This window comes from Ptychodera flava, chromosome 21 (assembly GCF_041260155.1).
Source record: "Ptychodera flava strain L36383 chromosome 21, AS_Pfla_20210202, whole genome shotgun sequence".
NCBI lineage: Eukaryota > Metazoa > Hemichordata > Enteropneusta > Ptychoderidae > Ptychodera > Ptychodera flava.
The window spans coordinates 27,311,896-27,330,846 of record NC_091948.1 but is presented as its reverse complement, the minus strand read 5'-3'; the positions used below and the strand labels follow the sequence as shown (position 1 = coordinate 27,330,846).

Genomic DNA, 18,951 nt, shown 5'->3' with positions numbered 1-18,951 from the left:
ACTCTTGTAAGTTTCCTTGAAGAAAGGTTCTACAAAAATATTAAATCTTTCAGTTTCAATTCTTTGACTCAGTAGCTTGAAAGATCACAATCGCCATTAACAATCAGGAACTTGACTTACTTTGGCTGGCACAGCTGCAGCCACCCATGTTCCTGGGCATTCAATGTAAAAAGATCTTTCCAAAATATAAAGTGCTGAGTACAGAAATATGAAATCAATATTACTCCATAAATTCATCATTATCCTTGTCAATTAATGGAATAAGTGATTGCCCAGTGTCAAATAATTTTTTGATGAATTGATCTGGTGTATATTCTTTTACCATTTAAAAAAGAATGAAAAGACAAAAGGAAGTAGTTTGCACAAGTTTTAAAGATATCATTTTAATGATAAATGCTTGTGTCCAGCACAATTCACATCCATGATTTCAAAATCCATTGCAGAATCTGGATTTGCATAAGAGCACAATTTGCATAATCATTGAAATGGCTTGCATAGGCATTTTTTCCATCCAGTTTTCATTCTGAAATGAGCTGTAAATTGGCAAAATCACTTCATTGTCATGTCTTGAATGTGATGCAAGGCACAAGATATTGATTACTTCATTGCTAAAAGCACAGTGTTAGGATTGAACCCTACATTTTACGAATGGTGGAGTTGTTTGGCTAGCTTACTTTTGAAAGAGAATGCGTCTGGATAGAGCCAATGTATGATGAAGCATGCTACGACATAACATCTCTGAAGTTTCAACCCTATATTTAAAGACAATGTTATGCACCTGTTTACCAACATACGTAGAGGTGACTGTCAATCTCAACAAGCTTAATTTTATCTCAGCAACAAGTACAGATTCTGAAAGAGTAAAGGAGTGTACTATTTGCCAACAGCGTAGAACAAAGAATTTTGACAATTTCCATATATCAGATCTATATGCCGATTGCATCTACAAACCGTACATTCATTTCCTTCACAGGGTATTATATAAAATTTCCTCCCTATGCAGCCAGTTTTCCCAAATTTTCTATATTTACATATACTATATATATAGATAGGACTACATCTGCTCTTCTACATAAAATACATGACTACGTACACTACAATCTACCAAGGTATAGTCATGATGATCATATGGAGTATAGTGATGAACATAATATCCAAGTCTGAACAAAACACTGATATACATGCTTACTGATATTTCTTCCATGATTTCACCATCACACAACATACATCAATGAAATTCCAGCTCCAAATAAATATGTTGTCTACTGCAAGGAATCCTTTGTACAAACACTGGTACAAACCATAATGGTACAACCATAGACTGAAAGAACTGTCGCTTCAAAGGGCAATCTCAAGAGGGGGAGCGTAGAAAGCGCCCTCAAGTGACGGATCTTTCAGTCTAGTACAACCATGGCAGCATGCATTGCCCAGTCAGGGTACAATTTTACACTGAGTAACATTTTGTTGGGAAATAAATTCGATACAACAATCATATGAGTTAATGATCATGAGAAATTCTCATTTGCATGTAAAAAAATAAAGGTGTTCCCCATTAATAGCATGTGTTTGATTTCACTCATGGGGATGATATAGATTTCGAAATACCATTGACAAATTTCAGAGCTTATTCCGTTGTCCCAATGAAATAATGGAATCTTATCTGAATAGCAGTAGCATTTTAGTAATCATTATTTGGTAAAAAGAGAATCATGTGACATCAGTAGCCATTTTTCCCTCTGCCGGTATGTATTCACCCTTGCTCTGCCAACGTTCATGACAGAAATATCGTGGGACAAATGCAATCTTTGAAGACGAAGAAAGATGTCACAATGCTTTGAAATGAAACCCTGTCAACCCTCTATCCAAGTGTACTGATCTGAAATGGTCAATTCTGGACAAAATCCCATTTTTCACATCCTGTATGTAAAGTTATACAGTCATGTGAATTTTTGACAAAGCTTGTAATAACAATGTGTAGAGTTGGTTAAGTTAAATAGCAGACAGTGATACAATGATAAAGGCCTTGAATTTTACCTGCCATGGCATCTGACACAAAGTGCAGCAATGCAAAGTATCTGTCGTACAACAGACACATTTTGTCTGCATTTCTGCAGCAGCAGCCAATATACATATGGAGCTAAAAGCAGTAATAAACAAACATTTGTAATAACTTGCATTGCAGAGCTGAAAGCCAATGGGATTAAAGCAAACTGCAGAGGCACTTTTAAGAGGGTTAAATGTTAAAGTGACCCTGTTAAGCCCCGTGTTCTACAATGGTTTGACCCAGTAGGATATTGGACCTGTTAATGCAAATGGGGGTGGAAAGGCATTAATGAGTACATGTCCAACAATTGCATCAAAATTTATTGGTCTAGAGTTCTACAGTAATGTAAAATATTTATTTATAACATAAAGGTGGGGAAAGGTGTCTGGAATAGGATACAGTGTTCAGTCAATAGCTTTGGTATCTGGCATAACAACAGTTGATGGTCTTTTTCCATAAAGTAATTTGGTCTCTTCTTGCATCTTCTGAGAGATAAGAATTTTTCATATTTTGCAGACGTATATTTTATCTCATTGCAAGTTTATCAATCACAGCGTATCATTTCCTGGCTTACAGCTGTTGTCTAAGCCAATCTTTGGTCTGTGATAAAAGCATCAGCTCTCTTGGGTTTCATCTATGGCAGCTTCTCTGCTGGAACTGATGGTTGGTTTATATTTTCTCCACATAGTTGGATGGAAACAGGCCTTCCTTGCCTCTAAGTCTTCCTCTCCACCATCCTGAGGGATCTGTGAGAAGAGATTGGTGTGTTTGAAAACAGGAACTCTTCCAGAATTACGTTTTGTAAACCCAAAACAGTTTTCAATGAGCAGCTTTAAACAGTATTCTTGAACACGGACAGCAAAGGTTAGAAAATGACTGAAGTGTTGGAGAATGTGATGCCTGGTGACGCACCTAAATATGACCATTTCAATAAAATTGTTTTGTAATGAACTAGTGTTATCACTTGTTGAGATCCAACCATTGTTTACAGCAGGGTGTTTTGCTCTATGAAATTTTTCACCCTTTGCAGTTGTACTGCACCTTCAAATTCATATTCACTACCAACAAACTATAAAGAGAAAGTTTAAAAATATTGACTGCACTCACCTTCACTGATAATTTCAATGATATCGTTGGCACGGACATGAAGTTCATCTGTGTCATTTGGATCATAATCCCATATTGCTCTAGCCTGTGGTAATTGGGGCTGTGGTTTTGCCTTTGGTCTTGGCTTTCCACCAGCTGGGCCGGCCTCCTTGCTCCTGGTTTCAGTGACTTTCTTTGGAAACTGTAGATGGACATATCAGAAATAACATTTTAGATTGATGATCATTTCAAATTATGATAAAAAATATGCAATGAAATTATTGAAGAAAATTCAAACATGATTGTGTTTCTCTTTAAATTTGTTTTACTCAAATTCTTGATTTACAGATGTATGGCATTACAAATTTACTTAATAGTAAAAAACGACAAAACAAATTTAATACTTCAACATACAAGATGAACAAAACTAGTTGATATATAGTGTGTACTTCATTTAGTAATATCCACCTCACTAAAAGTTTATTCACAGGTGCAAAGCAGAGTTCAAAGTTCATTTGAAGTTATAGAATTCAAGGTTCGTTCCAGGTCACCTACCCAGACATCCCAGCATCAGGAGTGCTCATGAAGTCTTGGTTGTGGGCATGTGCTTGATTTATACGTTTTGCAAGATGTTGAGCCCCGTCTCTCGGAAGTGATGGATGTTCCGTGCTCTGTTGTCTTCTGAGGCTCTTCCCACTTCTGCCTCGTGATCCCACTGATCTACCGGGTGTATTGGTCTGTTGTTGTGGAATGGCTGGCGCTGCCCTTCTCGGCCCACCACCTTTGTTCCATGTTGCAGCACCATTGCGTGCGCCTCCTTTGTGAGCTGTCTGTCTCAAACCTGGCCCTGCGCATGAAACCATTCGATGGTTATTATAGATAAGTCTGTATTTGCAAACACGCTCTTTCAGGTAGTGTGCACTTTGAAATTAAAAGTTTTACGGAGGGGAAGGGGCACTTAAAAAATTCAGATATCAGAGAAACAAACCACTTGGAATGTACTGAGATTTTGAAATTCAGAATGGCTGCATATCCAGTGATCACTCCATGGGGGAAAATTCAATTTTCAATTTTCACAATAACAAGACACTGAAAACTTAATCCACTCCACATGCTTTGAAATGAGTCAAAATATGCAGCACAGAAAAGAATCTTAAACATAATGCAAACATGATCACATCATGTTCATAAGTGAATTTTAACCCCTCAACCATCAAGTTTGGAAACACCAGCTGTTTTCTATGACAAATTTGGAATTCTTTGATGAGAAAGATAGGTGAAAAGGTAACATTGCCTGTACTACTACAATTTCAACTACTACAATTTCAGAAAGATATAGAAAATTCAAGTAACTACAAGCAACAATACCTGTAGACATACTAGTATTCACATTACTCAAATTAAAATATAGCACACAAAATTCGGCCATGAAAAGAGACTTTACAATCTGCCTGTGTGTAAGAGGGTCATCTGTTATTCATTTGAACTTACTTGAATCCCGGGCCAGTCCTGGTCCTATGGCTACATTCAAGGTTTTACCACTGGTTTTCATAGTTGCCAAGTCACTGTTTCCTGTGAGGAATTTCACTTGTCTTGTACCGCCTCCTCCCCAACCTTCCTTCTTCACAGCAAATTCAAATCTGAAAAAAAAGATGAAATTACTTTTTGACCGACTGATATAGAGTTTCTCAGTTACCTCCAATGTAATTGGCATCTCAGAATGTGGTACACTGCAATGCGACGCTCTAGTGTAATGGTAGCCATAGTCTAAGTGCGCAGTGTGGGGACTTTAAAGAATGCTATAGAAGACTTCCTTTGTAGAAATATATCAGACTTTATAAACAAAATAAAAAAGGTGAAAATTGCAAGTGCCTTCACAAAATTTCAAGTTGAATAACATGCTTTGTTTAATTGATGGTCAAACCCAAAATATCTCCCATCAAGATCATGAAGGATGATTTTTGGTCCATAAGGGCTTAGCATTGGAGCCATATAAGTCCATCTGAATAGATAATGGGAAAACTGCTGAAAAGGAGGATGGGCCTGTAAACCTGAAAATGGCTGGTACACTTCAAATCTTGGGTGATCATTTGGGAAACTTACACATTGGAAAAACTGACTTTAAGCTTCCTGCTCACTGTGGCCTCATACTTCTTGGATAACACTGTGACAAACTCTGTCTTGAAGATGGATTCCAGAAGGCTAGCATAGTCACCGGCAATGTTTAGTAGGAACAGGTCATCTTGTAGTGTGCTGTGACGGATTAGAAATAAAAAGATCACAATGAAGTTGTGGAGAACTCGGCCTAGCAGTTAATACTAAAGGCCCTACCACAGTTGAGTAGCAAGAGGGCGCTTATACATGTACATTTCTCTCATGGCTGTAGTACTACCGGTATATGCTGAAGTGTCAAATTTGGCAAAAGCCCTCAAATCAACTGAAGCTTCTAAGATTTATGACTGAGCAGTGACCTTGACTGTAAGAGACTGGGAGCATTGCAAAGTTGTACAACAGTACAATGCAACATTATCCTAAGGTATCCAATATGTTTTTATTCATTTTATGTAAGACATCCTGAGGGAAGCTGTAGGCATGAAACTCACCATTCCCTGGATAGACTGATAAATAATTTCTTTCACTTCATACAGAAGTGGATATTTTTAATGGCATTTTAAGGGAAGTTTTTTAATCGATGTCAATATACTGCCAACATGAAAAGCTGTTTCTATGACATGTCTCGTTTGGTCCGCATTATCAGTGAAAACTACGATGCATTTTTGTGGTTGTAAGAGCTTTCATGACTTTGTGAAAAACACATTTATAAAATCTTCAAAAATTTGTTGGATGGAAGTTGGTTAATACTGACACCAAGCAGACATGGTAATAAATGAACACTACAGAAATTCACTGAATTGTCAATATTTCAACTGAGGCATTACCTCATTGTCACTGATTCAATGCTACCGAGTTCTATTTTTCTTTTGACAACTTCTTTCATCTGTCCTTTTTCTGGTCCTTTCTTGACGATCTCCCGACCAACGAGATAAAGGCACTTCCCAGTAACTATCAAATCTCTCTTTGTCACCTGCAGTTGTTATAGAAACAATAAATTTACATATATGGGGGTTGATGTGACCTCTGCATGTTTAATTGCTAAACTGCTGCCAGTCCCATGGAAACCTAACCAGACAGGAAGTTGGAACTGCATAACAGTACAGTACACGGAAGGATAAGCGGATGACCTCCACAGATACTGTTTATGAATAATCGTGTGGTTGAGAAAAGATAGGTCTGTCCAGTAAATGGCTGCATTGATGTGCCAAGAGAAATCACAGTAAAATGACTCTTGGACTCCGGCATTATTTATGTTCTTTTATTGATAATACTGCCCGTAACAGGAATACAGTGAAAATGTCAGTAACTGAACATTTTGTAACTAGAATATATTTCTGATGATCATCAGCGGCATCGATGACAATACTTCCCTTACTTATTTATTCAGTTTTCTCAATTTCTCCTTCTTTTAGCACAGTCAAAATAAAAAGGAGGAGATAAGTGTGAATTTCTAGTTTACTGAGATAGAATATAGAAAGTGTAGGGATGATCGTCCAAGAGAAACTTCTACCATTGTAGAGCAGGTTTCATGAAACTTGTTTCAGTACCAAGAATGGTGACAGGGTTGTGTTGGCCTAGCAATGTGTCATGTTAATAGAGTGACAACAGCAAGGGTGAAACGTCTATGGATAATAACTTTGCAACCAGATATGAACTGTAAATGCTCACGTGTTTCATTATATATAGAAGTTCTGTGTAAATTTGAACCTTTGCCACATGTTTGCAACTTCACTGAAAGTATTATGATCAACATAATGAACAATATTCACCACAGATTAACTTTATATGTCATTAAGTATTCAAATACGCAATTAGCTGAAACAGAAATAGTTAATTTCTTTGACTGCTGTCATTGTATCACCACTTTATATAGCAAGTGTAATTGCATGCCTTTGGTCAAGTCCTTCAAACTATATATTCCAAACTTTGAAAGCTCATTAGATATGCAAACTATAAATTAGCTGACACGAAAAACTTAAGTGTGAAATGACTATCAATATTGGTATAACCTGGTATAATCATCAATATACATAGCATGTTATGCCAAATTTGATCAAATAAATCCAAGTATATATCCCTAATTAGGAAAGTTCATTAAATACACAAATTAGGAATTGGTTGAAGCAAAAATGCTTAATGCCTTTCAATAATGTTAGCCTACATAATAGTATCTTTAATGTACATAGCAAGTGTCATCAGTTTTGGTCATGTAAATTCAAATATATATCCCTAATTTCAAAAATTCATTAAATATGCAAATTAGGAGCTGGATGAAGTAAAAATGCTCAATGACTTTCAGTAACGTCGTATCACAGTATCTTTACAAAACAAGTTTCGTCAACTTTGGTCTCGTCAATACAGATAAATAGCCCTGATTATGAAAGTTCATTAAATATGCAAATAAGGAATTGGCTAATGTTCAAATGCTTAATGACTTTCAATAATGTTCTATCATAGTATCTTGAATGTACATAGCCAGTTTCGTCAACTGTGGTCTTGTCAATTCAGATAAATACCCCTAATTAGGAAAGTTCATAAAATATGCAAATTAGGAATTGGCTGATGTAAAAATGCTTAATGACATTTAATAATGTTCTATCATAGTATCTTTAATGTACATAGCAAGTTTCATCAATTTTGGTCATGTAAATTCAAATATATATCCTTAATTTCAAAGGGTCATTAAATATGGAAATTAGGATTTGGATGAACTAAAAATGCTTATTGACTTTCAGTAATGTTAAATCATAGTATCCTCAATATGCATACCAAGTTTCGTCAATTTTGATCGCGTAAATTCAGATATATATGCCTAATTAGTAGATTTCATTAAATATGCAAATTAGTCATTATCTTTCACGTCACCCCTTAATAACTTGTACAGCTGATATATCTTGATGTGATCAACATTTGTAGCAAATCTCATCAAATTGTGTGCAGTCGGTCTCAATGTATAGCCGTTTTTTCTAAAATCATTAATTATGCAAATGAGCAAAAAGTAAGCAAGCCACACCTACCAAAAACTAATCAGTTCTTGCCATTTGCAAACTGAATCTATGTACCAGATTTGATTCTGATCTGATGAGCCGTTTTTGAGATATTGAGCACATAGACAGACAGACAGACAGACAGACAGACAGACAGACAGACAGACAGACATCGCTGCGACATATGCCCACGTGTGTCAACACGTGAGCAAATAAAAGTTAGGTTTACATCTATTGCTAAAACTATCCATGTTAATACCTTGAATCTTCTGTCATATTTATTGACAGTGTCAGCAAATTCTACTCTTTCTCGTCTTCCAAGCAGTGCTCGAAGTCCAGGGTTATCATCCATGCCGATGTAGTCACCGACAAAGTTGCGATTAAGACTGTAGCGTCGACGCTCCTTTTGGTGAAGTAGAATGTCAGATGCTGGAAACAAGATACACAACGATAAAAGTTAAAAAGTAAACTCCATCAAATACAAAGTGATTCTGCATAATCTGTAGTATTAACCTTTGTAGCAACAAAGTTACCTGTGTCTCTAAAGAGCCATGGTCGGAATGGAGAAAAGATGAAAATAAATCTGGAGATTCTTTGCATGGTGTCTTAAACAATGCTAATATCTACCATCAGTATTAAAGCTTGTGTGCTTGTAGAACAATGACAGAATCACCCAGAACATGTTGGTTGGAATACTGCTAGATGAAAGAACAGTATAGCTACATTTTACAAACAACCTTATAAAAGAGTAAGAAGCGACATTTCTTGGAGAATTCGCTGAATGATGAAAAGATGATGATATTCAAAAAGCCTTGGCTCTGATCCAAAGATGACAAACAGGAAAAGAAGAAGATTTTAGTATGGTCCCTCTGAGGTCACTGTGTTTCCATCAATAAATGACCAATATACACATTTTTAAAGTACACATCTTGTCTTGAAACAATGATTGATTCAGCACTAGCTCAATGGTCACCCCAACCCCACTCCCCGGGCCCTCCACCACCCCACCCCCATATCCTCTACAAAGTGGAACAGTCTACATTGTCAAATTCACTTGGTTCATCCCACAGAGTACGGAATCAAAGGGTGTATTTACCTTGTTGCTTCAGCCTTAGATAGTACTTATCAGCATTGTGTTTTCTGAAAGCTTTTTGAATAACCCTGGCGTATGTATCGTACTTCCTCTCTCGTTGTTCTTCTAATAAAAATAGCTGTTGTCAAAATGTAAAGAGTTGTGGTATTATTAAAATATTCCTCCATTTTTTGGAGCATTATCAATCACCTGCTACAAATGTTCATTAACCAGCTACAACCTAGACATGTGCAATAGACTAATAAAATGATTTAACAAGACTAAATTGTAAAATGGTCAGTCTTTACAATTGGTTGAGGGATATATGCTGTTTGCAAGCACAGCACACAACTATCTAAAAACTGTTCGGTTTTGGAAATTGGATAAGACACTCACCGACTCCGGAGCTTTGATGAAAATCTTGGTTTTGCCAAGCTGCCACTGGTCCTTCTCCATGTGAACAGCATTCATGATGTGAGTTATTCCAGCTCTCACATCACCTCGCCACTGAGGCCAGGTTTCTTCTGTCAAAATGGCATATCTAAAGAAGAAATGGGACAAAAAAGGGCACGTTACCTGAAATTTCATCTTTGTGAAGCCAACACAGAAGTTTAGCACCTCACTATTTAACGCCTAGTGGGATCGAACCAAGGGAAGTACGGCACATTACGTCACTCGTACGAGCTCGTAGGTCTGCTCGTAGTTCGTCCGTTTTGAGACGATTAGATAAATGGGACCAGGGTAAAGTTGGGCTGGTGGCTCCTTACATTATACGTCTGAATTTATCAGTATTTTGAATTTGTGAAATTTGAAAAAAATTGTATTGTTTATGATTTCATACTGAGATTTAGGATGGAACTCTTGACTTTATAGACCAGATATATAACTGCCATTGTAGATAAAAGAATATACATCTTAGTTGTTGAAACACAGCTTTTTTAATATCCCATTGTGAGCATAGCAATAGATGTAGTAAGTTTATTTATAACTCAGACCTACATAATTTTGAACTGTTGGACCCAATTTACTTAAAACTCACCACTGCATATGACTTATACATGTAAAATAAGGAAATGTAAAGGAAATTCGCATTCTTTGAAGGTATAATTAAAACCAAAAAGACAGAATCTCTTTTCCTTCGTAAAATGCCTGTTCAATGAATTTTGCAAATTGTTTTTTTAGGAATAGAAAAGAGAAACATATTAAGATTTTGCTTCATGGGAATTTTTTTCTTCTCAATTTATGACCTACAGAGGAAGTCAATTTGAATGACCTTTGACCTACCTTTTGAGGAACTTGTCAAACTCCCTCCTGTAAGCAAAACCAGCACGCCGTACACGGATATTTTCTTTCAAACCCAGGTATTCCACTTGATGAAGTACTCTGAATGAATAATAGATATATACAACTTTATTTATTTAAAGCAAAAGCTTAGAAACGTTTTCATTCCACTTCATACATCATTTTATATTTATTATAATTTAATTCTTTCACTACCTAAAATTGGAAAAACCAAATAATTTACCATATTGAAATCGGATCTTTTAAAAAACAGGGTACAAAGGTTTTATTAACTAAAAATTCTTCTAGTTAACAAGTCTACAAAACCTAATCATGACTGACAACCAGTTCTCCTTTTCAGACACAAACTTTCTCTTTTAAACTTGGAAATGCTTACAATAAATACACACATGGTGTAAACTCTGCGATCCAAACACACAAAACACTTTTTTGAAACAATTTCATTTCCACAATAGCAATGTTCCAAACACTTTGCAGTGATATTGTTCTTCAATCTTGTGCAATTATTTTCACTGAAAATATAAAAGAGGGAGTTCTGACAATAAAACATGTGGCAGTTAGCCACCAGATAGCAGAGTCTTTGATATGTCCAGGTACTGACCTTTTTTCCTCCCAGTCATGGGCTCTCTTTGTCTCATTGGGTTTGATACACCTGATGTAATGAGGTGTTGATTGCATGAGTTTTCCCACCAAACGATTTGCTTGAGTCTGAAATGTTAGAAAATAAAACAAAAGACTTCATCAGAGTGTTTCTTTAAAAAGTATTGGTGTATTTGGACACAAGTTTTCCAACCAATCTGAATTTTTAAACACTATTGAGTGGGGGCTTCTAAACAAACATATGTAAAATAAAAAATTGTGATGTACTTATATCCAAAATGAATTCTCTGATGAACTTTGTGAATCAACACTTTCTGTAAAACCCAGGATACTGTGTTGAAAGAAATGTAGACATAGTCATGGAACAATGCTAATGTGAAACTTGTAACCTAGAAAGAGATTCATGTTGTACTCAGATTGCAATCTGCCAAAGAACAGGCTATGATGACAGCAAGCTTTAAAAAATCTGGAAAAGTGAATACTTGGGTAAATGCAAGCCCACAATTACCTTGATTTTGTTGCCTGCCGTACTTGGTCTTCCCTTTTGCTGACCTTTCACATCTTCAGGAAACAAATCTCGTACAAACTCACTATGGAGAAAAGTAAAACAATGATATTTTAAAGGATATATGACAATTCAAAGATACAGACAAAGCTATATTCCATCACTAATACATTATAGAAAGTGAAAAGCGAGCTTGGAATATTTCTTTCTATTGATTTGTAATTCACTGATACTGTGTAACCACAGATGTGAAACATGGTTTCTTTTCAGTCCCGGTGGACGCAGTCCTGTGGGGACTTATAGATTGGGTCCTGTCTGTCCGTCCATCAGCAGCCGTTTTTCTGTCACCCCTGAGCCGATTTTCTTCAAAATGTGTGCAAGGATTAAGTACTAAGCTACACCGGTACAAATGCACGTCAATTTATTTTGTGATATGATCCAATATGGCTGCCGGGCGGCCATTTGTCACGATTTTTTCATGTTTTTGAACCATAACACAACTATCCCTCAACAGATTTCGTTCAATGTTGGTACACAGATAAAGTACTATAGAATACCGGTATATATGCATGTCAATTTAACTCATGATACAATCAAATATGCCCACCGAGCAGCCATTTTGTTGCGATCTTTTCATGTTTTGAACCATAACTCAACTATCCCTGAACAGATTTCGTTCAAACTTGGCACACAGACATTGTACTGTAGTGTGCATGTGCATGTCAATTACTGTTGTGAGCGGGGACTGTGTTGACTTGTTGATATGATACTTACAGATCGCTTGACTGCATCAGTTGAATGAGATCTGTGAACAAGACATCTCGGTTCTTGTCACAAAATCCTTCCACATCATAAGATACCTGCACCAAAATAAAAAACATTAATTAAACCAAATGAAATTTAAGTTTCTCTTTTCATCTCTAGCTACATATTTTATTGTATACAGGAATTATTTTGCAGTAAGAAAAGAGCTCAAAAAGTATATACATGTTTGTACAACCTAAATTGTATTGACCAATTGCACTGTATGCTTAAAGCTCAATCTTATATTCTTAATGTACATTTTATCCAAATGCTGCAAAGTCCAAACCAAACTGACAGAATTGGCTGAATTGATAGCTGTTCAGTTGGGCCCTGCCGTAATTTCTAAATGAATAATTATAAATCAGAGTGCTACTGAGTAATGCATCTGAGTATCAAGTACAAAAAAAAAGATACTTATCCACAAGTGTTAGAACTAAAAACTATGAAGGACTTTACGGCATGTTTGTTTCAATGCCCTATGAATTACACAGAACATAAAACTGCCACTTCCATGTTTCAGTCTGTCATGTCGGAACGCATGATTGACTGATAAATATTCCAAATATTTATGCCAGCCACTTCTTCTTTTCTCTGATGTCAAAAATATTCTGTTCTCTAATATAACACTTTTTGTTTTGCTTTTTTTTACCATTCAACTGATAAATGAGCTTTGCAAATTCACAAGGATTTGTTCTCCAAATTTTACCTTTCCAGCATAGTGGTGAACGATAAAACCTTCTTTAGCACCTTGGTAATGTTGATGAGTTCCAACAGCTCCATTCAATTTCTGTAAATAAGTAAAAAATTCATAACATTTTTTCTCCATTTTTTAAAAATATTTTTCTGCCCACGAGCTGCATCTCCTAGTAGTTTGTTGATTATTTGTAACCACAATTGATTTCAAGACACTTTGTTCCTGTTAAATGCCCACTAGAGCCCCATATGATGAAACGGAATGTCAGGTCTTTGAACTCTGAAAGAAAAAACCACCCCAACTTCTGCTCTCTGAGTGTCCTTTGGTTTATTTTACAACCCTGGAAATTTCTGCTAATTTAGTTTCACCTGTGATCAGTTTTGTTATTTCCGGATTCAAAATAAACAAAATTCACTCTCATCTATTTTCAACCTAAGTCTACAAGTATTGCGCTTTTTAATAATATCATGTTGGCAAGGTTGGAAAAAGGGAAAATGCCAATAAGACAGCTTCAATTATTAAAATTGTCATCAAAACAACAATTTTTAAATTTCATTTCAAATAATACATTCATTTTGCTTTATGTCAATGAGGGAAGTCTGTCATCAGATCAATTTTCATCTGAAAATTCACAATCAATACAATTGTTGATTAAAAATATAGCAATCCATTGGACAAGGGTAAAAGGACTTCTTTATCTATACAGGTGGTATACCTGCAGAAATTTGCTATCAGCTCCTTCAGTAACTGTGTGCAAGGTGGCACATACATCATCCAGTACACACATTACACCAACTGGATTCTGGAGAAAATGCAAAAACAAATAACAATATTTGAAGTGAGAAATCAAGCAATCTAAAATAGTTGGCAGGCTAATTTGAATAAAAGTACCATTCAAAATAACCACTTCTGGAAAAATGGCTGTGAATTAAAAACAAATATTTCTTCACATTCCCTTCCCTTTACACAAGCTTTGGTTGAGAAGCTTAAAATTAAGCAAATACATTTCCCATTTGTTGCCTATATCAACAATGTTTTTGCAATCATTCTGCATTCCTGTCTGAATTTAATACTGTTCTAAACTAGTGATATAGTGGCTTTTCACTTGAAACCGTCTTTTAAACGTAATTCCAACATGGCTACATCTGCCTATCAGTCAATCTGATTGGTAAACAAGACAATTTATCCTCCCACCTATATGTTCATAAATATTAATACTACGAAACCATGTCAATCACCCAAAAAATGTCACTCTGAATATACATTCACATCTGGCACTTCATATGAGGCAAAACACCTGTTTCCATAAATATTCCATCAGGAAATAGGGTGGGTTTGTTTGGAAATTTTTACCATTTATCTTTAATGGGATGTGATTCACCAAAAGAAAACAAAATTTGGCAAAGTCATATGTGATTTTCAAAAATGCGCGTAAAAGTTTAGGGACAGAGGGTTTTAAGTAGGAGGGCGGTCAGGCTCCAGGAAACACTGATACATTTTTTTATTGGCCAACTGCCATAAAATGATTTTACACCTCATGAATACTTAATAAACTTACATGAACAGATCAAAATCTAACCATCAGCTGTCCATGAGGTCATGACCCGTAACAGGAAATAAAACTATGTACACAAAAATATATATTGAAACTGGGTGTGATGCAAGCTTACCTTACTCTCAATCAGGTCACATACAATTTTATTATTGAAATAATCAATAGGTTTCCACTTAATTCCTTCATTTATATATTCTTCCTGAAAAATCAAACAAAAAAACAAAATTTTTGATACTCTCACATTTGTTGCCTTCCCTTCTGAACCAGAAAGATTCTTACTATTTACGAACATTTTTAGTGGTCTTGTTTCTCATTTACCTGAACATTTGGGTGCAGGAAGTTGTGATGAATTTAGAATAACTTTTTTCCTAATCTTACAGCTTTACAGGACAATACATTTCTTAAAGGTTGTTTGTGAACTGTCTTATTTTATCCTCTTAACTCTTGTTTCCAAAGAGAATTTAGAAGCCCTCTTACTCATCACGTTTCTATTCAATGGAACAACAGCTACATTGAATTCCATGGTGATGAATGACACAGTGTCCTGTTGCTGAATGAAAACCCCTATCGGTAACACCTCCCTACACAGAATATGAAGAAGGTAATCATAAATGGTAAAATTCAGAAAGCAACTGGTCACAGCACTTTAATCTAACGCACAGACAAACCTTTGAGTCTTTAAATAGTTTTACTGTGATATAAAATTGTACATGGTGATTAAAATAGCAGTATTCATGAAAAAATACAGATTATTAAAGGTAAAGAAAGGTGTACGTTATACCAAGATTTAAAATGTTGATTTAGTGCTTTGTGAATTCACCTACAGTTTACAAGCACAATAAAAGCAGGCAAAACCATAATATTTCACTTTTCACCAAAATTGACAAAACTATTTACAAAAGAATGTTTTAGGTGTTGTTTATTTAAGAATTATATCATACCAGTATATTGATGGCGCAAATACAGCAATCTGATTGGTTGACACGCGAAAAGAACCGTGGTATATTGGTGATATACCATGGATGGCAATCGCACAAGCTCTCAGCTTGAGTAAAATCTATTTTTGACGTTCCACGCCAGAATTTAAATATACTGTTATGATATAATAGCAATAAATCACACCCAGCGACGGTATACCACTTGATTTTGACCAGTTCACTTCATATATGCACTCGCTATCACTCGTGCATATATGTCCTGAACTGGTCAAAATCTTGTGGTATACCGTCGCTGGGTGTGCTTTATTGCTTAAATATACCACACCCACTGATGGTATACAACAAGATTTTGACCAGTTCACGACATATGTGCATGAGTGATGGTGAGTGTATATATGGAGTGAGCTGATCAAAATAAAGTGGTATTCCCACTATTGAAATGGTTTATTGCTATTATATCATAATATTAAATTGAAACATGTCCATGCTGGTTCCAACCATGCTATTTTGTCAATGTAGCACGGTTATTTTCACGTCTCAACCAATCACATCGGAGTATTTGTGCCATCAATATATTAGTATGATACAATTACAGCACTTGAGTTTCAATATTATTGCCGTATGGTTTCATGATTTGCTCATTGAAGAAGACATCATGCAACTTACCTGTTCAGCCTTAAGTGTCAGCTCAATAAATATCTGTTGAAGTTTCTCATTGACAAAATTGATGCAGAATTGTTCAAAACCATTTCTCTGGAAGATCTCAAAGCCGTAGATGTCCAGAACTCCAATGTTGATCTCTTCTTTGTCCTTCTGCATTGCCTGGTTGATGGACTGAAATATAGGAAATGTTGCCACTATGTAACCAAATTATAACTGTATCATTTTTTCCAATCTTCCACAAATTTCATTTCAGATCATATGTTATTATGCTATACACCAACAATCTTGTCAGTGACAAATCTTTCAAAGGAAACGGATAAAATGCTTTAATACAGGGCCTGTAGATTTTAGTATACAGTATTAAGTAGTGGCATCATGGCTCAGTGAACAGAGTACAGGACTCATGATCAAAGGATGGGAGTTCATGACCTAGCTGTGGCCGGCCAGAGTAGTGGAGTTTGAGACAGAAGCAAGTGGTGTTGTACCATTGAGAAAGTCACTTCACTATTCATTCATTACTCAATGAGGTAATAGTTGGGGGGGGGGGGTCACCTCATCTTCAGAAAAGCCTTCTCACCTGTTGGATTATAGAGTAACTAAAATGAAAAATAAAACTAAAACTCACTTCAACCAGGAAATCAAATATCCTTGAGTGAATAGCCTTTGAGAGTGCATCCCTGGTATACGCAGCTTGTTCTGTGTTTAGCTTCAAGTTAATGATTTCAGACTTGCCACCCCACTTGCTGTCCATCACACGGCTGGTCAGTTTGGTCATCAGATCATCCTGGTCAATACCAAACAGGTAGGATGGGTACTGTAGAACTAGTGTGTACAGAAGAAATGGCAAACTTGGGTTAGGTACTAATCCTATTTTGTGTTGGAACATAGCAAAATTCCATGGAATTTTATTCCCACAGATTCAAGCCAGTCTTTACAATGAAATAATTTCTAGGCAAATTGACACAATCAATACAGTATTTTCAACAAGTGCATGTACAAAATGCACTGAAATACACTCAAAGTCACTTAAAATTCAAGGACACTCAAGAATTTTTTCAGCAATTTTCAGGGACTTAAATTTATTGAGGTCAAAAATACCCTTTTCCATGCATCGCTTTTATGGGATATCATTTTTATATACTTTTTACAAATACTTTTGATGTCATGACCGATCAATTAATAATTTTTGAAAATGGGTGGATTGTAAGTTTCAAGGTCTTTTCAGGACTCTGTTTCACATTCAAGGACTTTTGAAGGACTTTCCAAGAGGCTTTAACATTCACCGACCCTGGCTTTATCAATTTTGCAATAGACTTGCATCTATTGAACTACAGAAATTGCAAATCCGCTTACATTCTGCATTGTCCACTTGGGCATAGTTTCCATCTTCCCTGAAACTGATATTTCCAAGATGAAGAATTCCGGCAACACATAGCAACACACTAGCTTGGTCATCGTCTGAGATACCAATGACTTTCATAGCATTCTGCAAAGAAGGAGACAAATCTGATTGTATCATGACTTCAACTTTTTAACTGTTACTGATCAAACAGTATTGTGTCCAATGCTGAAATAGATCCATTTGCTTCATGTAAGCAAAAGTGCTTTTAGAATTGTGTGATGCTGGGTTTAATTTGTCTAGTAAGACAGAAATATTCTATGAACCACTTATCATAAATTACTGGTATGTCATTCAGTACTGTCTGGCAATACTTTCGTGACACCTAGCCTAAGAATATTCACCAGATATGACAACATTCTGCTACTATAAAGTGCTAGCTTTCTAAAACCCTGTACCTTGAGCAGTACTCTAGTTCTACAGTAACTGCAAGACTTACACTGTAGATATACATCCATTAATTGTTTGGAAACACTTGTAGATATACATCCATTAATTGTTTGGAAACACTTGTACAGAGAAAGAAAGATTCTCTGCAAAAGGTAGCTGAAGTATGGACCTTAACTGACCTTGACACTGACACACGTCGAACATTTATAGGAAGACTATAATCATACTTACCACAGTATCTTGGAACTCTTTTGAATCATTCATGTCATCTACTTTGTAAACACCACTTTGATTCAGATAGTAATAGTAATTTGGTTCTGTTAGTCCCATGCTGTCTGCAACACAGAATTACACCAAAGCTTACAGTATAAGGTTCCAACTTTTGAGTAAAATTGTTCACTTTTGTTAAAGATAGCAAAGGTTGAAAATTTGGCAAGGACAGGGATACAGAAAAGTCAGAGTTTTCTTTGATCCATTTCCTAAACCAGAAAGCTACAGAGTGAGCTAACTTAGTATGCTGTCTGTCTGAGAGTGTGAGAAGTATTCAAAGTCATGCCACACTAGGTACACTGCAAGCATTAATGCATTTTCTCCATGCAGTGCACTGATTGTATGAACAAATTCATCAAAGGCTTGAACTTTGAGTTCTGCTGGAGACAGTTACTCTTCCCCAGGGATAACCATACCTGGTATGGTTCATTTAAATTTTAATATGCTACACAATCATTAAATGATTTCTTGATTGCTTACAACTTCAAGAGTTTATGGCTGGCATGCAAAGCCTGAATGTAACTTAC

General features: G+C 35.9%; 1 protein-coding gene across 2 annotated transcripts in view; it reads right to left on the bottom strand.

Moving 5' to 3' along the window:
- Positions 1–354: 354 nt before the first annotated feature.
- Positions 355–18,951, bottom strand: part of LOC139121887 (unconventional myosin-Ie-like) — a 40,789-nt gene continuing 22,192 nt past the window's right edge. For both annotated transcript variants that reach the window (XM_070687156.1, XM_070687157.1), the window contains 20 exons: positions 18,386–18,489; positions 17,719–17,851; positions 16,991–17,187; positions 16,369–16,536; positions 14,880–14,963; positions 13,925–14,011; positions 13,222–13,302; positions 12,486–12,571; positions 11,715–11,796; positions 11,208–11,314; positions 10,589–10,687; positions 9,701–9,845; positions 9,329–9,443; positions 8,492–8,661; positions 6,070–6,215; positions 5,234–5,383; positions 4,622–4,770; positions 3,686–3,977; positions 3,152–3,332; positions 355–2,790 (listed from right to left, as the gene is read on the bottom strand). In XM_070687156.1, coding sequence (XP_070543257.1) covers positions 2,659–2,790; positions 3,152–3,332; positions 3,686–3,977; positions 4,622–4,770; positions 5,234–5,383; positions 6,070–6,215; positions 8,492–8,661; positions 9,329–9,443; positions 9,701–9,845; positions 10,589–10,687; positions 11,208–11,314; positions 11,715–11,796; positions 12,486–12,571; positions 13,222–13,302; positions 13,925–14,011; positions 14,880–14,963; positions 16,369–16,536; positions 16,991–17,187; positions 17,719–17,851; positions 18,386–18,489 — 2,708 coding nt within the window. In that variant the 3' untranslated portion in view covers positions 355–2,658. The remainder of the gene's footprint in view (positions 2,791–3,151; positions 3,333–3,685; positions 3,978–4,621; positions 4,771–5,233; positions 5,384–6,069; positions 6,216–8,491; positions 8,662–9,328; positions 9,444–9,700; positions 9,846–10,588; positions 10,688–11,207; positions 11,315–11,714; positions 11,797–12,485; positions 12,572–13,221; positions 13,303–13,924; positions 14,012–14,879; positions 14,964–16,368; positions 16,537–16,990; positions 17,188–17,718; positions 17,852–18,385; positions 18,490–18,951) is intronic.